Source organism: Cololabis saira, chromosome 20, assembly GCF_033807715.1.
Source record: "Cololabis saira isolate AMF1-May2022 chromosome 20, fColSai1.1, whole genome shotgun sequence".
Taxonomy (NCBI): domain Eukaryota; kingdom Metazoa; phylum Chordata; class Actinopteri; order Beloniformes; family Belonidae; genus Cololabis; species Cololabis saira.
This window is the reverse complement of record NC_084606.1, coordinates 11,367,111-11,385,541: the sequence shown is the minus strand read 5'-3', so window position 1 is coordinate 11,385,541 and position 18,431 is coordinate 11,367,111. Positions and strand designations below refer to the sequence as shown.

The 18,431-nt window shown below is 46.8% G+C and overlaps 1 protein-coding gene across 4 annotated transcripts in view; it reads left to right on the top strand.

Moving 5' to 3' along the window:
- camta2 (calmodulin binding transcription activator 2) overlaps positions 1 to 3,580 on the top strand; it is a 59,644-nt gene extending 56,064 nt beyond the window's left edge. For all 4 annotated transcript variants that reach the window (XM_061710728.1, XM_061710726.1, XM_061710729.1 and 1 more), the window contains 2 exons: positions 1,565 to 1,639; positions 2,551 to 3,580. In XM_061710728.1, coding sequence (XP_061566712.1) covers positions 1,565 to 1,639; positions 2,551 to 2,605 — 130 coding nt within the window. In that variant the 3' untranslated portion in view covers positions 2,606 to 3,580. The remainder of the gene's footprint in view (positions 1 to 1,564; positions 1,640 to 2,550) is intronic.
- Positions 3,581 to 18,431: the final 14,851 nt, after the last annotated feature.

The window sequence follows — 18,431 nt, the reverse complement described above, 5'->3', positions numbered from 1 at the left end:
CGAAAGCTTGAGTTATGGTTCTGCGTCAAAACGACGCCATGCCTACGGCATGTGGTACGCGTCGACGCAGACCACACGCCGTCACTGACGTGCACCTCCCGAAAATTGTAACTACGCGTCGAGGCGACGCAGACGGACAGGGCTGTGATTGGTTCGCTTGGTAGCAACGCATTTCCGGTTTCCGGTTTGAAGCAGCCGTGAACTTTTAGCGCTCTTTTCTTCGTGTATGTGTGATTTTTTTTTTTTTTTTTTTTTCCACAATAGTTGTCCTTATCTCTTTGATTCACTGTGACAATAAACCATTTAGGAAAAGATCGCGAATTAGCGGTCACGGGGGGTACTGCACCGCGACGAAATGGAGTGACGGAGAAGTCCGAAGGGTTTACGACGGCGTCACGGTGCCGGCGTCACGGTGACGGCGTCGGCACGGCGTTGGTTTGAAGCAGAACCATAACTCAGGCTTTATATTCGGGCCAATACGGTACTGATGTTTTTATTTCTTTAGCCATTTAAGCAGGAAGCTCACAGAGATGAACGAGTCCTAGTGAAGCAGCAGCACATGCCACAGACACGGGGCAGTTACAGCGGAAACAGGGCTACAATACAAGTGGACCGAGAATAGAACCCTGTGGCACTCCCCTTGTAACTGACAGAACATCATAGCCGTAGAAGGAGCAGATCTGAGTATTGATCAGAACCAGATCTGGATCTGCTGAAAAACTGCGAAAATTTCCCATCCACTTCTGCTGATCATGAACATCCCCTGCTGACCAGACGGTGTTGGCTTTGAAGTTGGTGCCATTTGTACCAGCTGTTATGAATCGCCAAAAAATGTGGATCCTTTCTGTCAGTTGGGCCTCCGGGGTGGGGGGGGTGGTTGTGTTGGACTTTTTGACCATCAGGTATAGGGTTGTCCTGATCAGGATTTTTTAACTCCCCATCACTTGAGTTTGAGTATCTGCCGATCCCGATTTTTCCCCATCTGACTTTTTTTGGCTCCCGATACATTTCCGATACTTTTTCCCGATCAGATACATTTTGGTAATGAGAAAAAAAAAAAAACACTAAAACTTAAATTATACCAAGTTTCTTTTATTGTCCATTGGAAAACAACATGGACATTTATTTCAACAAAGTTTATCAGCACTGGTGACACAAAATGTAACATGAAATTTTCAAAAATAAATAAATGTAACTTCAAAAGAGGTAGTTGAATGACATCCAGTCAAACTCACAAACACATGAAAATTAAAATACTTTTTGGCTTAACCTTAGTGCAACATTCTGAATGGATGAAATGAATAGCAGCAGCTTAATGCAACATTAAAATATATAAAATTTCACAATTCAAACCATGTTAGTTTCGCTTACTTCGTCGGCCGGAAGTGACGCCGGCCGCCGGCGTTAAATGCAATGATATATAAAACGATTTAATATATATTAAAAACATTAATAACTAGGTATGTCCCAATACTTTTTAGGCCGATACCGATGTTTTGAAAATGCCGTGATCGGGCCCGATCGATCGGGACACTAAACAGGTGTGTCATTGTGTGTCCATCAGGGGCTCGTTCCTGACGAAGAAGCAGGACCAGGCGGCGAGGAAGATCATGAGGTTCCTCCGGCGCTGCAGACACAGGTAACAACAGACCTGGCAGCTGATAACACACACCTGGATGGAGGGATGGGGAAGCTGGTTCTAATCTAGCGTTGGTTCACTGCCTTGGGCCTGGCATTGACCCGCTGGCAGGTGTTAACCTTCATCACATATGGCGCTTTTACACTAGTATCTACTCAGCCCGACTCGCCTTGCCCTCGTTTCTTTTCAATATCCAGATCAGAAGTAGGAGGTTGGAGTGAAGCTGCTGTGACGTATTTGATTGTGTGATCTAAACGAAGAAGACAACAACACTAAAGATGTAGAACCTGGAGGAGATGATAAATGTGCTATATGTTCCACATCAAGTTAAAAAATGAGAGTGAGAGAAGCTTCAAGCGGTGACGCTTTTTAATGTTTTTTAGTTTGTCTTGGCACTGCTGAAAAGTCGGCTGGAGCCGTGAGCAGCTATGAAGAGAGAGATCTCCTGGTGGATCTGGTCGTTCCTTATCGCCCGTCTAGATCCCTTTTTAATTCTCTCGTCAGCCACCAGGTTTATGAACATGTGCACCTCAGAGTTGGATCACCAAACAGACGTTTGCGCTGCCATTGCCTGTTGAATAAAATGAACAGGAAGCCGTCGCTCTTTTGCTGATTTCCTCCTCCTGACTCAGACGTCTGACTCCAACCCCCCGACCAATCGGTGGCCTGTAGTGTGATGACGTCAGATACAGCCGACTCAGCCGCTTAGAACCTCGGCAGAGTAGTTACAGAAAAAGTATTTACTCGACACGTTAGACCTAGTGGAAAAGAACCGAACGGAGTCAAGTCGAGCTGAGTAGATACTAGTGGAAAAGCGCCAATAGTCGTCCCTCTCTCCCTCTCACTCGTGACTAACAAGCCGTTCATGTGGAGCGTTTCCTTCCCTTCATCTGTGTTCCTGGTCCCTGCAGGATCAAGGAGCTGAAGCAGACCAGGGAGCTGGAGAGGAGAGGACTGACCACCTAGACCTCTTCATCCCTTCCTTCATCTCCTGGAGGACGAATGCAAGCCAGAGAGGGGTGACCGACTGAGAGAAATGGACCTGCGGAGGAAGGAAAAGCAAGCGACGGACAGATATGCCTTACCCCACAAGACTCTCCCTCCTCCCTGTCCTCGGCTTCTCATCAATCTGTCCATCTCTGGATGGATGGATGGATGGATGGATGGATGGATGGATGCTCCCGTCTTCTCTCCTGGTTGAATGTAGCTGTCTGCAGCTTGAGGAGCTGCGTTCCTAAGCGCTTGCTGCCCTCAGCTCGGCCTGGCAGGCTCAGGGTCGCGCTTCGGCCCACAGCGAATCCCTGCCTGTGCCCCGAGTTGAGTCTGGCAGGAGCAACCCGACAGGAGCACATGAAGCCTGAAGTCTTATTGCTTTTGAACGCAGCTCTGCGCACTTAAAAATGTACATGGTTTTAACAAAAGCTCCTTTAAATCTATTTAAACACAACCACATATATAAACATAGACGTATATGGATTTATAGATGCTCTGGATGTTTATTTATTACAGCATGAACTGTTGTCGTGAGTATGTGAGAGGTGTGTGTGTCCTGTGTGTGCTCACACACTGTGAAGTCTTATTCACCCCCCCCTCGACCTCTGGCCTCATCATAGTGATTATTCAGGGATGATAAGTCATTCATCAACAACAACCACGGCCTCACTGCGTTTACAGTGGTGAGGTGCTGCTGACATCACACCTGAGGCCCCGCCCCCTCCACACACACACATTACTCTGACCTCGGTTCAGGGTGACGCACCACTTTATAACACGAGCTTTCAGACTGATGCTACGTTGAGCATGAGGTTTGTTTTGTTTCTGGTTTATTTTCTTTGGTTGTTCAACTGTTGCAGTGAAGCTTTGCACGAGTTTGTATCACGTCGTTCTGCATCCGGGAACTTTACTCTACCGACACTCGAATAAATTCAGCTGTTTCCTGTCTGGGGCTGTTTCCTGCGTGTGCACACACACTCACGCACACGCACACGCACACACACACGCACACCTACACACACGCTCTCTCTGAACCTACGGAAGAGAATCAGGGCCAGGCAGGAGAAAAATAAAAATAATATTTTAGAGGAGGAAGATTTTTTTTTCATTATGCACGTCGAGAAACAAATCGAAATATTGAGAATGTTGAAGTACAATTTCGAGAAAAAAGTCGAAATGTCGAGAATGTTGAAGTACAACTTCGAGAAAAAAGTAAATGTCGAGAAAAAAGTCAAAATTTCGTGAATAAAGTTGAAATGTTGAGGAAAAAAGACGAAATTTCGACTTTATTCTTGAAATTCTATTTCAACATTATTCTCGACATTTCGACTTTTTTCTCGACATTTCGACTTTTTTCTCGTAGTTCACAATAAAGAAAATCTTCCCCTCTCAAATATTTTTTCTCCTGCATGGCCCTAATACTCTACAGTAGAATATCAAACTAGTTTTGGATGAGGATCCTTTTTAGTCAGCGGCTGAAGTCCATGAACGTCGGCGGATGATCCTCTCAGCTCCTGAGTAGGAGGTGGTGAAGGCCGCGGCGGGACGTGCATATGTGACGGTGGTCTGTCGGGTCCAGGGGAGGCTGTCTGCTCCGTGAACCATCCCCATGGTAGTTCTCCGGTCTGCCTTACACTCGGGAGCAGGGGTCCACACGGTACGAGGGACTCCCAGAGAGGATGGAGTTGGGGTTCCGGACCGCCCCAGTTGGGCCGATACTGCACCTCAGCTTTGGAGAACGAGCCAGGACAGAGGGATCAGACCAGGATGTTCAGACGGGAGAAATCAACGCGGATCAGAGAAGCCATTCTCCTCAGGATCAGTTGAGCTGACCCAAGGCAAGTTTATCTGTATAGCACAATTCAACAAAAGGTCATTCAAAGTGGCAAGACACAATTAAACAGTAAATAACAAATAAAATGATAAGAAAAGAGGTAAAATAATAAAAAGCACAAGTTGTATAAAAAGTAAGGGCAGTAGAGTACAGCAGGTACATCTCATTCTTACAATGGCAAGAATTATGTTTCTATACAGTCAAAACGTACAAAGACCAGGTCAAATACAGTATTACAAAAGTAATTAACAATTTGTACGGTGAATTAAACCAATTTGACAATTCTATGCCACAATGCCTGCATTCAGGGCTTATCCATAACTTTGCACGGTTTTCAAGGGAGATCAGGGCAAAGAAATGGAAGAAACTGCTCAGCAGATAAATCGGTGGGATTTTGCACTGGAAACCTAATTTCAACTGCAGAAATGCAATTTAGAGTTTTAATAAAAGTAACAGGTTATAGACATTTAGACTTCAGAAACACATTCAAAATAAATGTGATGAGTGCAACGATGAAGCTCTACTTTGAAACTGTTGATTTGGTTAAGCTTTGCGAAGCTTCAGGAACTCGTTACACCATCCGGGGAGGAGCCGGACCGGCGATACATACCAGCGTGGGACGGTGTTTAAATAAAAATATCTGTTTAGTCACAACAGAAAGAAATCCTTCTGGGGTGGGGATGCAAAAGGGTTTAGGATCGATTGGATGTCAAAGCTTCAGCACCTGCAGAGAATAAAAGCATTTTTCAGCTGAAAACACTTCAAGAACAACCACTGGAACCAGCTATCCCCAGGAGGACCGCCCACCGTAAGTCAAAGTTTGGAGGGAAGCAGTGGATTATCCCATGTATATGTTGTTCCAGTGGATAAGGGACTGCTGACTTAATTACTGAAACATTATACATGTGTTCCTTTCTGTAATTTCTAAGGCTGCCAATGTTAACGGGACATTAACACATGCACGTTTTGGTAAGTCTGACCCTCAACCCAGCCTGTAGTTTGGAGCAACTAGAAGGAGCAGCTGTAACAGACTAAAACTGTACAAAGCATTGGTCACGCGACGAATTGGTTTTCTTCATATAGAGACACTATGTTGTTCCGCAAGGCAATGAGAACACGCCAGAGCTAGCTGTAGAAACCAGCTACTTCAAATCACCCACATCGGACACAGCAGAATACCATCAGTCAAGAGGCTACACCTCACTATAAACGTCTTTATATAAATTCAACTGATTTTAATAATTGTTCTTTTCAGAAGAATTGACACAGAAATTAGGTTCACAAAGCTAGAACAGTTTATTATTCATCGTTGATAGAGGATAACAAAAGTAACCCACGTTTTCTGTTCAGCACTGTAGCCAGGCTGACAAAGAGTCACAACTCTGTTGAGCCGTGAATTCCTGAGGCTCTCAGTAGCGAAGACTTTATACTGTAAGTTTATTTAGCAGTAAAATCATCAGAATTAGAGAAGTGAGGAATAGCATTTTCTCTCCGTAAAATTGCAAAGATAAGGAAAATCCTCTCTCAGTGATGCAGAAAAACTAGTTCATGCGTTTGTATCTTCTAGACTGGATTACTGTACTGTGTTATTAGCAGGATGTCCAAGTAATTCTATGAATATTTCCCGCTGGTCCAAAATGCAGCAGAGCGAGTTCTGACAGGAATCAGCGAGAGAAACCACGTCTCCCCAGTGTTAGCCTCACTCGTTGGTCCCCGTAAAATTCAAGATCCAATTAAAAATGTTATTACTTGTGTATAAAGCCCAAAACAGCTTAGCTCCGCAATATTTGCACCTTGTAAACTCTACTTGGGTTGGAGTCCCTCAGGTTTGAGTCTGGATAAATGCCAAAATATTGAATGTGCTTTTGTACAAAGTGTTATTTTTCTGTTCTATTTAAACTTTAAAACATTCTCTTTTTTCTACTATATGATGTTTTAATGTCTTTGTAAAGCACTTTGAATCACCTTGTTGTTGAATTGTGCAGTAGAAATAAACTTCTTAACTCTACACCCCTCCCACACTGAAGCCCCACCCGCTTGAAGGACTCAACACCCCCCACTTAACCCCAAGGACATTGTTTTTTTAGACAGATATATGGACTAACACAGAAGCTACTTTAGATGCTGCCCAATGTTTGTTTTTCACATGAACATAGAGAACTGTATCATCAGCTGACATTTACGAGTGATGTGAGAGATGAATAAACTGATGGGAGATCATCAATATATATATATATATATATATATATATATATATATATATATATATATATATATATATATATATATATATATATATATATATATATATATACAGACTAAAGGAAATAGGGTCCAGTACTGATACCCTGTGATACTGGTAACATATGTTGAATAAGTGTTAATGAGCACACGTTTAAAATAGGTACTGGCTGTTTCTGTGCAGATGAATGTGTCAATCAAATGAGCAATAGGACAAGCTAAAGCTGCCTTTTGTGATTTAAAAAATCTAAAATTGAAATTACAGACATCCTTTGCAGTTGAATTTTACAATTTTTATTTGGTTAAACATCTTGAAAATTACATTGAAAAGATACAGTTTAAAAGTTTACACCAACTTATTGATTGGTAAAAAAAAACAAAAAAAAAGTAATTTAAGTAATTAACGTCATTGCATGGTGTTGGAATAAAAATTCCAACACATTAAGTTCAGTCTGTGTTCCTTATTCCTGCCTTTATTTCATTTCTCCAGATCAGTTTCTCATTTCCTGGAGTCTCATTGATGACTAATAAAACAAATGTAAAGACAAAAAAAATTAACTTCACTTTAACATTTCCGATGTCTTATTTTGGAAGGAGAGATAATATCTTGACCTGGATGCTTTCATGTGCTCACACACACACACACACACACACACACACACACACACACACACACACACACACACACACAAGATCGCAGTCACTCTCAGCTCAAAGTTTTCTTCTCTGCTTTGGTTGTAATAGTACATTTTTCAAATCTGTTTCCAGCTAACCAGCTTTCATCTTGCATGCTTCTGTTGATGCCTTCTGACATTTGAAACACTCATAAAACCTTTCCCACATTCTCCACAAAAGTACTGTTTCCTTCCAGTGTGTGTAAACATGTGAACTTTTAATTTACATGACGTAATGAAAGCCGCTTCACACTGATCACATCTGAACGGTTTCTCTCCAGTATGACTACGTTTGTGTATCCTCAGATGACCAGATGTTGTAAAAGCTGCGCCACACTGGTCACATTTGTACGGTTTTTCCCCAGAATGAGTACGTTGGTGTGTTCGTCGATGACTTGATGTTGTAAAAGCTGCATCACACTGATCACATCTGAATGGCTTCTCTTCCATGTGAATTCGTTGGTGAATTTTTAAACTACTAGATCTTTTAAAAGCTGCCTCGCACTGATCACAGCTGTACGGTCTCTCCCCAGTGTGAATACGCTGGTGACATTTTAAACAGCTCAATCTTCTAAATGCTGCCTCGCACTGATCACATCTGTGAGGCTTTTCTCCAGTGTGAATCTTCTTATGCCTCCTCAGATTTGATGAACTGCTGAAGACTTTTCCACAGGCCTGACAGCAGAGATGTTTTTTCGTCTTTCGTCTTTTTTTTTTCTGTAACAACAAAGAAGAAAACATGGTATTCTCTTAATTGCTTAACTAGATACTGAACTTATAATGCAGTTTACAGCACATACTAGTCCAGTGGTCATAGCTACGCTCTCATCTGTCAATGTTAAACATATGGCATGAACAGAACCTGGTCATGTGACCACTCTGGTCAAAAGACCAAACAACCATCAATACTCAACAGTGTTGTAAAATAAACGTAGCCTCAGCGCCTATCATGCGCTTTAAACTCCAAAGGTTCCATTGTGGAACTTAAGATGGTAAATGGCTTACACTTGTATAGCGCTTTCCAGCTGTACTCCTACAGCCCCAAAGCGCTTCACACTGCACACATTCATTACAACGTGAAGACGATCTTTCAAACTTCAGAGATCGTGGGATCATCTACGACACATTCTAGAAATTGCAGTTCTATGCTGATGCACTGACTCAGCAGACGTATTGATGTCGCCAACCTGACCGACCAATCATAGTGAATACGGGCAGTGACACGCTTTCCTACCCGCCTCCTTGTTTCTGTGTGTAGCAGAAGTGCATGGAGACCGGTGGCTGAAAGCCAAACGGAGTCGGTCGCAAAACAATTCCACGTCATCATATGGAATTGGTTTGGATTTTCCGCAAGTAATCGAGCTCAAGCAAATGTAATTTGCTAAGTTTGCAAAGAGACGTTAGCACTCCTAAAATATTTAGCTAAAGAAGGTCATAAAGCAAGTAAAAACAAGCTTTAGATGTACAAAGAACAGATAAAATACTTGTGACCCAATCTTAGTGCAGGAGGATGAACAATAGTTGAAGGTAAGAAAACTGTAATCCTCCAAGCTCCCAAACCTGTGACTAAAAAACAAATATCATTTTTGGGACTGAGAAATTATTGTAGAACTTGTCAAATGCCTGTTTATGTTGTCTGTTTTGTCTTACGCTAGCTGTCGCCTTCGCCTGCGGTGCCGCCGGGCCCCTCGCTGTTTGGCTCTCAGCATACTGCTTGGGGTGTTTCCTCTTCAGGGGATTAAACTATAAAATATTCGTCGTGTTACCACCAGACGTGCAAACTTTGCAAATTGACCATTCCGAGGGCGTGACCGTCCTTTGGTGGGCACTGGCTGAGGCAGAGGGACCTTCCCAATCTCCAACTGGCAGGCTAACTCGCCGTTGATGAGGGAAACGTCTGCACCAGAGTCAATGCCATTTCCTTCCACATCCTTCTACTCAACTCACATCCCGCTCCTCCTGGGGTTCCCCTGGCTTCGTCGCCATAACCCGCACATTAACTGGGCGACAGGGTCCATCTTGGGTTGGAAAACAGCCTGTCATCGAATCTTTAGCAAGTCCAAGGCCTCCTCACTGCCTCCGCACCAGCCGTACGACTGCACCATTGACCTCCTCCCTGGTACCAGTCTTCCCGGGGACCGCTTTTACTTCATCTCGGAACCAGAGAGAAAGGCGATGGAGGACTATACCAATGACTCTCTGTCGGCCAGCATAATTTGTCCCTCCTCATCCCGGGTGGGACTGGGTTCTTCTTTGTCCAGAAGAAGGACAAGACTTTGAGGCCCTGCATAGACTACCGGGGTCTCAATGACATCACCATAAAGGCGCATGCCTGACCCAGAAAGACAATTTGTAGTGGAGGTGGACACCTCGGATGTCAACGTAGAGGCCATCCTGTGTCAGCGGGCCACCGATGATCAAAAGATAGATCCCTGCTCCTTCTTCTCCCGACGGCCGAACCCTGCTGAGAGTAATTATGACGACGGCAACCCAGAGCTCCTGGTGGTGAAGGGGAGTGGCGCCACTGGCTGGATGGGGCCAAACAGCCGGTCCAGGTGTGGACCGACCACAAAAACCTGGAATATCAGGACGGCCAAACGACTGAATTCCAGGCAGGCCCACTGGTCCCTCTTCCTCCCCCGATTCCACTTTACCCTCTCCTACCGACCAGGTAGCCGCAACATCAAGCCTGACGCTCTGTCTTGCCAATTCTTGAGGGGGGAGGAGGAGTGTTCCACAGAGATGGACACCATCCTTCCTTTGGCTCGCCTGGCCGCTGCCATCACCTGGAGAGTTGAGAGGGTCTGGGCAGCACTGGAGGAGCAGCCAGATCCCAGTGCCTGTCCCAACTCTTTGTTCCCAACTCCGGTCCGAGGTGCTCCAGTGGGGCCACAGATATTGTCTCACTTGCCACCCAGGGATCCGGCGCCGGTTCTGGTGGGAGTCCCTGGACCAAGATGTCCAGGAGTTTGTTAAAGCCTGTCCCGTCTGTAACCACCAGGCTCCGGCAGGACTCCTGCACCCGCTTCCGGTACCTCATCACCCCTGGTCCCACATATCCCAGGACTTTGTAACCGGTCTACCACCATCCCAAAGCCACACCGCCATCCTCACGGTGGTAGACCAGTTGAGCAAGATGGCGCATTTCATCCCCTTGCCTAAGCTGCCTTTGGCCAAAGCGACTTCTGAGTTGGTCCTCCAACACGTGTTCCGGCTCCATGGCCTTCCTGTGGACGTGGTCTCCGACCAGGGACCGCAGTTCTGCTAGGTGTTTTGGAGGGAGTTCTGCACCCTTGTCAGGGCCAGGGCCAGCCTGCCCTCCGGGTTTCATCCCCAGTCCAATGGCCAGACGGAGCGACAGAACCAGGAGATGGAGGTGGCCCTCCATCGCATGGTCTCCAGCCACCCGTTGACCTGGTCCAAACTACTGATGTGGGTGGAGTACGCCCACAATATGCTGCTCAGCTCATCTCCTCGTTCCAGTGCGCCTACGGGTACCAACCACCCCTGTCCCCAGCCCTGAAGGAGGAGGTTTCCTGCCCAGCCGTACAGACTTTCATCCGCCAATGTCGGCGCACCTGGGCCCGGGCCAGGGCTGCCCTCCAGCGGTCTGTGGACCAATACTCCGCCTCAGCTAACCGCTGACGCTCTGCCGCACCCACTTACCGAGTGGGGCAGAAGGTCATGTTATCAACCCGGGACCTTCCTCTTCGAGGTGATTCCAAAAAGCTGGCTCCTAAATTCATTCAAAATCATCAACCCTGCTGCAGTCCGCCTGAAGCTTTCCTGTTCCATGTGGGTCCATCCTACATTCCACTTTTCTAAAGTCAAGCCTGTGATGGAGAACCCCCCCCACCCCTGCTCCCCCGCCTCTCTGCATCTTCGATGGAGGTCTCGTCTACTCCGAGTGGGAGGATTATGGTCCGGAGGCAAGATCATTGGTTCCCCCCGGTTTTATCCTCGACCCACGACTCATCACCCACTTCAATCGGGAATACCCGGACCAGCCGTCCAATTCAATTTCAATTCAATTTTATTTATATAGCGTCTAATACAACAAAAGTTGTCTCTAGGTGCTTTCCAGAGACCCAGAACATAAACCCCCGAGCAGTTATTACATAAACAATGGCAGGTAAAAACTCCCCTAGTGGGAGAAAAGCCTTAAGCCAAACAGTGGCAAAAAAACTCCCCTTTAAGCTTGAGTTATGGTTCTGCATCAAAACGACGCCGTGCCTACAGCGCGTGGTACGCGTCGACGCAGACCACACGTCACTGACGCCGTCACTGACGTGCACCTCCCGAAAATTGTAACTACGCGTCGAGGCGACGCAGACCACACGCAGACGGAGAGGGCTGTGATTGGTTCGCTTGGTAGCAACGCATTTCCGGTTTCCGGTTTCCGGTTTGAAGCAGTCGTGAACTTTCAGCGCTCTTTTCTTCGTTTATGTGTGATTTTTTTTGTTTTGTTTTTTTGCACAATAGTTGTCCTTATCTCTTTGATTCACTGTGACCGGAAAAAGTCGGATAAACCATTCCGGAAAAGATCGCGAATTAGCGGTCATGGGGGGTACTGCACCGTGGAGAAATGGAGTGACGGAGAAGTCTGAAGGGTTCACGACGGCCTCACGGCGACGGCGTGTGCTCTGCATTGGTTTGGCGCAGAACCTTAATTCAGGCTTTAGGAGGGAAGAAACCTTGAGCAGGACCAGGCTCATAAGAAGAGAAGCCCAGAAGCCTCCCAGCGGCCAGAGGCCCCGTCCCAGTACCTCCACTGCCACGGCCATAGCCGGTCCTGACGAGGCGGAGGACCCCTCATCATCGGAGGGGTCCGCAGAGGAGTTCCTCTGACTGACCGGCGTTTCAGTTCCTGTGTTCCGGCTTCCAGATCTACTCAGCGCTCACACCAGCTGGTTTCTGGTATTCACTCTCCTGCCACTCTGAGCGTTACCACGATCCTGAGGGCTGAACTCTGCTCTATTGCCTGCTGTGAGGTTGACTTTTCTAAAGACTTTTACTGAAAACTCTGTGCCGTTGCGCTGCACTTGGGTCCGCCACACACCCTTGTCACACATTTTCGTTCAGAGATCTCTGAAAGTTCTCAGATTGACTGCCTGATCAAGTTAAACCTGTTTTGGCTTTAAGGGGTGAGACAGAGAGGAACCGGGACCAGGACCGGTGCAGAGGTGAGTTGGGACTTCAGTAGGCGCACGGCGTCGGAACATGCCGGTGTCCAGACCCAGGGCTCGTCTTGCTTCAGCAGCTTACGCAGCGGCGCAGTCGTGGCAGAGTACTGTGGCAAGAAACGGAGGTAATACGCCGTCATGCCCAGGAAAGAGGCCACCTGAGCGGCTGAGGTTGGCTCCGGGACACGGTGGATGGCCTCTGTGTTGGAGTGGAGTGGGTACGTGCCACCCGCTGAGAGGTGGAACCCGACAAAGTCAATGGCTGGGGCAGCGAAGACACACTTCTCGCCATTGAGTGTGAGGTGGTGCTTGCCCATTGCACTGAACACCCTGTGCAGGCGCTCATCATGTTTCTCGATCGTGGCCCCGTGAACCACAATGTCATCCAGGTAGACTGCCACACCCGGTATACCTGCGAAGACGGAGGCCATAATTTTCTGGAAGCAGCTGGGGGCGGAACTTAGCCCAAACGCCATGCGTTTGTAGCGGAACACCCCTCTGTGGGTGATGAAAGCGGTGAGGTTGCGGCTCTCGGGGTGTAGTGGCACCTGGAGGTAACCCTGGCGGAGGTCCAGTTTCGAAAAAACGGTGGACCCGTGGAACTGGGCGGTGAGCTCCTCTGTGGTTGGCAGGGGGTATTTGTCGGAGATGATGGCCTTGTTCACCGCTCGAAGGTCCACGCAGAGTCGCAGCCCCCCAGACTTCTTCCTGGCCACCACCAAATTGGAGATCCAGGGTGACGCGTTCACCTGCTCGATGATGTCGTCATCCAGCATACCTTGCAGCTGAGCAGAGATGTCATCACGGAGGGCCAGGGGAGAACGACGGAGGGGCTGTATGACAGGCGTCACAGTCGGGTCCAACAGGGGCTGGTGGGCGAAACCCACGAGGCAGCCCACCCCGCTGAACAGCGCAGGCCACTGTTGCTGCCAGGGGATGACAACGGCGTTGATCTCTGAGCCGTGGGTGTCCAGCAGGGTGAAACCGAGGCTGGTGAAGAGGTCGAGGCCCAGGAGGTTGGTCCCGTGGCGTGCGACATTGAATCTAAAAACTGGCAGTGTCTTATCCCCATATTTTACGGGCAGCTGGAGGGAGCCCACAATGTCAATTTTGGAGTCGGCGTAACCACGCAGGGTGGTGGTGGCCGGTCCAAGTGGCTCGCAGGGGAAAAACTGTGTAACAGTCGCCAGGTTCAGGAGAGACACTGTGGCTCCTGTGTCCAGGAGGAGGGGCAGAGTGACATCTCCAACCATTAACGAGCACGTTTTGAACGGTGCTCGTGCTGAGCTCACGTTGTGGATGACTGTGGTGTTAGTGGGTGGCTGAGAGGCTCGAGCTGGGGCAGACCTGCAGACTTTGTGGAAGTGGTTTAATTTCCCACAGTTGGAGCAGGTTTTACCACGGGCAGGGCAGTTCTGGGCTCTGGAGTTGTGTGCAGAAGAACCACAGTTCCCACACTGCTGATGGTACTGATCGCGGGGCCGAGCGGCCAGTAGGATGTTCTCCTCCCCGCTGTCAGCGCTCACATGAAGGAGGGGCGTCTGTGAGGTGAGCGCGCCCGCTGCCTGTGTCTGTGAGGGCGGGGGAGTTGAAAAGCTCGCCGCGCACTCCAGCGCAGATTCCACCTGAACCGCAAGGTTTATTGCTGCTGATAAAGTCAGATCATCACTTTCCAGCAACAATCTTTCTCTGATTTTGTTGCAGCTCGTGTGCAAAATCAGTTGGTCTCTGACCATTTCGTCCCGCAGTCTTCCAAACTTGCAGGAAGTAGCCAAACCCCGCAGGTCCGCCACGTACTGAGCCACTGTTTCCCCTGGCCTTTGATGTCGCCGCCGGAACAGGACCCGGCGGAGCAGAGCGCTCTCTGGAGCCGCGAAATGTCCCTTCAGTAACTCCACGGCCAGGGAGTATGACGGTGCGTCGCCGAGTGTTCCGAACACCCGCTGTCCCTCAGTTCCCAAGCAGTGCAGCAGCAGTGCACGTTTCCTCCCGGCGGACACGTCCGCTAAGCCGGCAGCCAGGATGTACGTCTCGAACGCGGAGATCCAGCGGTGCCACGGGACCGGTGGTTCCCCCGGGAGGGCCAGGAACGGAGCGGGTGGTGGTAGGGAACACGCTTCAGCCATCTCTCGTCGCCAATGTTATATTGCAAAAGATAACACGACACGTAACTCAAGTCGGAGTTGACGTGACTCCATTTATTTTTGAACTACCCATGAACGCATGTAAAAACAGACTGTCGTAATCCAGAACCGGGGAGTCGTACCCCGAAAGTTCTTAAAGTGACAGTGTATGTCGTGAACTACCAGACATAACAGTCTTGTACATGTGGACCTGGAATCAGCAAGAGAGACCACGTCTCTCCAGTGTTAGCCTCCCTCCATTTGTCCGTGTAAAACTCAGAATCCAATTCAAAGTTCTGGTACTGGTGAATAAAGTCCCAAACCTCCAAACTCCTGGTTTCTCCAAGACCTGATAGTAGATCTGGAGGACGGTCTTCTGCTACCAGGAACCGTTACAATGGAACCAACTTCCAAACTAAAACCTTTCTGTTTAGTAAAACCTCTAGTAAGTGTTTAGTAAAGCTCTACTTATGGCCCTTTTCCACTAGTCCCGCTTCACCTCGGTTCTACCCGCCACGGCCCCGTTTTGCGCTTTTGCACTAGGGGCTGAGGCGGGTAGAGCCGCTCCAAGCCGATACTATTTCTGTAACCATTCTGGCGAGGTTCTATCCGGGCTGAGCCGGGACTATTTCTGAGGTCACCACCCTCCGCGCCACTGATTGGTCGGGGGGCGGGGCCGTCAAACGTTTGAATCAGGAAGCGGGAGTCAGCGCGAGGCGACTCGCGGCGATTTTATTATACAGCGCAAACGTCTGTTTGGTGATCCAACTCTGAGGTGCAGATGTTCATAAACCTGGTGGCTGTCGAGAAAATTAAAAAAGGGATGTAGACGGGCTGTTTTTTTCTCAGCCGCTCGCGGCTCCAGCTGATTTCTCATCTGCGCCGACACAAACAAAGGTGTTGCGCAATCGAGTACGTCACAGCAGCTTCACCCCAACCTGCCCACTTCTCCCCTGGCTGTGGAAAAACAAACGGGGACAAAACGGGTGGAGCCGCACCGAGCCGAGCCGGGCGGAGGCGGGACTAGTGGAAAAGTGCCATTAGTGTTTAGTAAACCTCTAGTTAGTGTTTAGTAAACCTCTAGTTAATGTTTAGTAAACCTCTACTTAGTCTTTAGTAAACCTGTAGTTGGTGTTTAGCAGGGGTAAAACTTTCAGGGCCTTCTACGCCTAAAAAAGGCCTAAAAAGTAAGAAATAATAATAAATGTAATAATAATAATAATAATAAACCTCTAGTTAGTGTTAGTAAACCTCTAGTAAGGGTTTCCTTTGGTGGCGGGAGTCCATTCCAGAGATGACCGCTCTTTACTGAGAAAGCTGATAGCTGATAGTGTTAGTAAACCTCTAGTTAGTGTTAGTAAACCTCTAGTTAGTGTTAGTAAACCTCTAGTTAGTGTTTAGTAAACCTCTAGTTAGTGTTAGTAAACCTCTAGTTAGTGTTAGTAAACCTCTAGTTAGTGTTTAGTAAACCTCTAGTTAGTGTTAGTAAACCTCTAGTTAGTGTTAGTAAACCTCTAGTGTTAGTAAACCTCTAGTTAGTGTTAAGTAAACCTCTAGTTAGTGTTAGTAAACCTCTAGTTAGTATTTAGTAAACCTCTAGTTAGTATTTAGTAAACCTCTAGTTAGTATTTAGTAAACCTCTAGTTAGTGTTCAGTAAACCTCTAGTTAGTGTTAGTAAACCTCTAGTTAGTGTTAGTAAACCTCTAGTTAGTGTTAGTAAACCTTTAGTTAGTGTTTAGTAAACCTCTAGTTAGTGTTAGTAAACCTCTAGTTAGTGTTTAGTAAAGCTTCTAGTTAGTGTTTAGTAAACCTCTAGTTAGTGTTAGTAAACCTCTAGTTAGTGTTTAGTAAAGCTTCTAGTTAGTGTTTAGTAAACCTTTAGTTAGTGTTAAGTAAAGCTTATAGTTAGTGTAACTAAACCTATAGTTAGTGTAACTCTAGTGTGTTAGAGCCAGTAGTTGTAGCTGCAGCTGCAGGACCAGACTAGAGCAGCTGGTCTGAAACAGCTTCATCCTGGATATGCTGCTATAGAGCTGAAGGGGGACCAACATGATCCACTGACCTGCAGCAAATCATAATACTGCGCTATTCTTTAAATATTAAACTTCCCAGCACTAAAATGTCATTTGATAATGCTAATTATGAGAAATATGTTATAGACAGTACTCGAGTTGTAAAAACAAATCAAGGGGGATGGTGGATTTTATCATATGGGGACAGATAATTTGTGCTGATAACAAATAATATAATATATTACAAATAATAGCACTGACCAAAACACCTGCAGAAATACTGCAGGAATGACATAGCAGCAGTTAAATGCAGCTTCTGTAAGCTTTAAATATCCACTGGGCTTACATCTAATACATCAAAACACAACAATAAAAAACAGTTTTCTGAACTTATCAATATGACTCTGTCCTTCACAGGATAAGTAAAATGGATCACTGCAAAAACTCAAAATCTTAACAAGAATTGGGGGGCGGCAGTAGCTCAGGTGGAAGAGCGTGTCATCCAATGATCGGAAGGTCGGCGGTTTGAATCCCGCTCTGTCCCAGTTTGATGTCGTAGTGTCCTTGGGCAAGACACCTTACCCACCTTGCCTCGTGTGAATGTGTTTGAATGTGTATGAATGTTGGTGGTGGTCGGAGGGGCCGTTTGGCGCGATATGGCAGCCACGCTTCTGTCAGTCTGCAGGGCTGGTGGTGGTAAGCTACAAAAACGTAGCTTACCACCACCAGTGAGGATGTGTATGAATGAATAATGATCTCTGTAAAGCTCTGGGTGCCTTGAAGGGCACTATATAAATCCAAGTCATTATTATTATTAAGAATATTTGTCTTATTTGTAGTTAAAATGTCTCATTTTAGTAAAAAAATCTCATTACACTTAAAACAAGACTCATCACTGGAAAAAACAACAATTTTCACCTGTTCCAAGTAGATTTTCACTTAAAATAAGTAGAAAAATTTGCCAGTGGAACAAGATTTTTTTGCTTGTAATAAGAAGATAAATCTTGTCCCACTGGCAGATTTTTCTACTTATTTCAAGTGAAAATTTACTTAAAACAGGTGAAAGTTGTCAAATAAGTTATTTTTCTGGTGTTATTTTTCTGGTGATGACTCTAAATGTTGAAATAGCAGTAAAACCACATTCATTGATGAAATGACATAAGGGATGGAAAGGGGGGATAGCAGTTTTACAGGGGGGATGATTTGGACCGTTTTTATTTCAGGGGGGGATGCCATCCCCCCTCATCCCCCCTCAACTCGAGTACTTGTTATAGAGGTAAATTACTACCACTCTATGCCACATGTGATTGTCTTTTGCGCGCTTATGTACCGTAAAGTCTGATATAGAGGCGCATGTAGAAATCTGACCGCGCCTCCAGCGATGGCGGCTCTCTGGATCGCAGTACTTTTAAACCGTTGCATCCCTGCTCGATTACAACCACCACGAGCCCGTTATCTGAATACGGGCTCAGTTTATAAGTTTATAAGTGATAAAATAACCTCGTTGGATCATCAGCATTAGACAGACCTGATCACTGACCTGCAGACCAGAGGAGGATCCAGCTTCTGTCCTGCTGCTGGACTCGGAAACCTGCTGCTCCGAGTCCTGGTTCTGGTTCTGGTCCATGATGACCAGCTGTTCTCTGACAAAAAGCTGTATCCTGCTTGGATCGACGTCTTTGTTGCAGTGAGCAGCAGCCGGGAGAGACTCCGCCCCCTGGTTACTGTTGC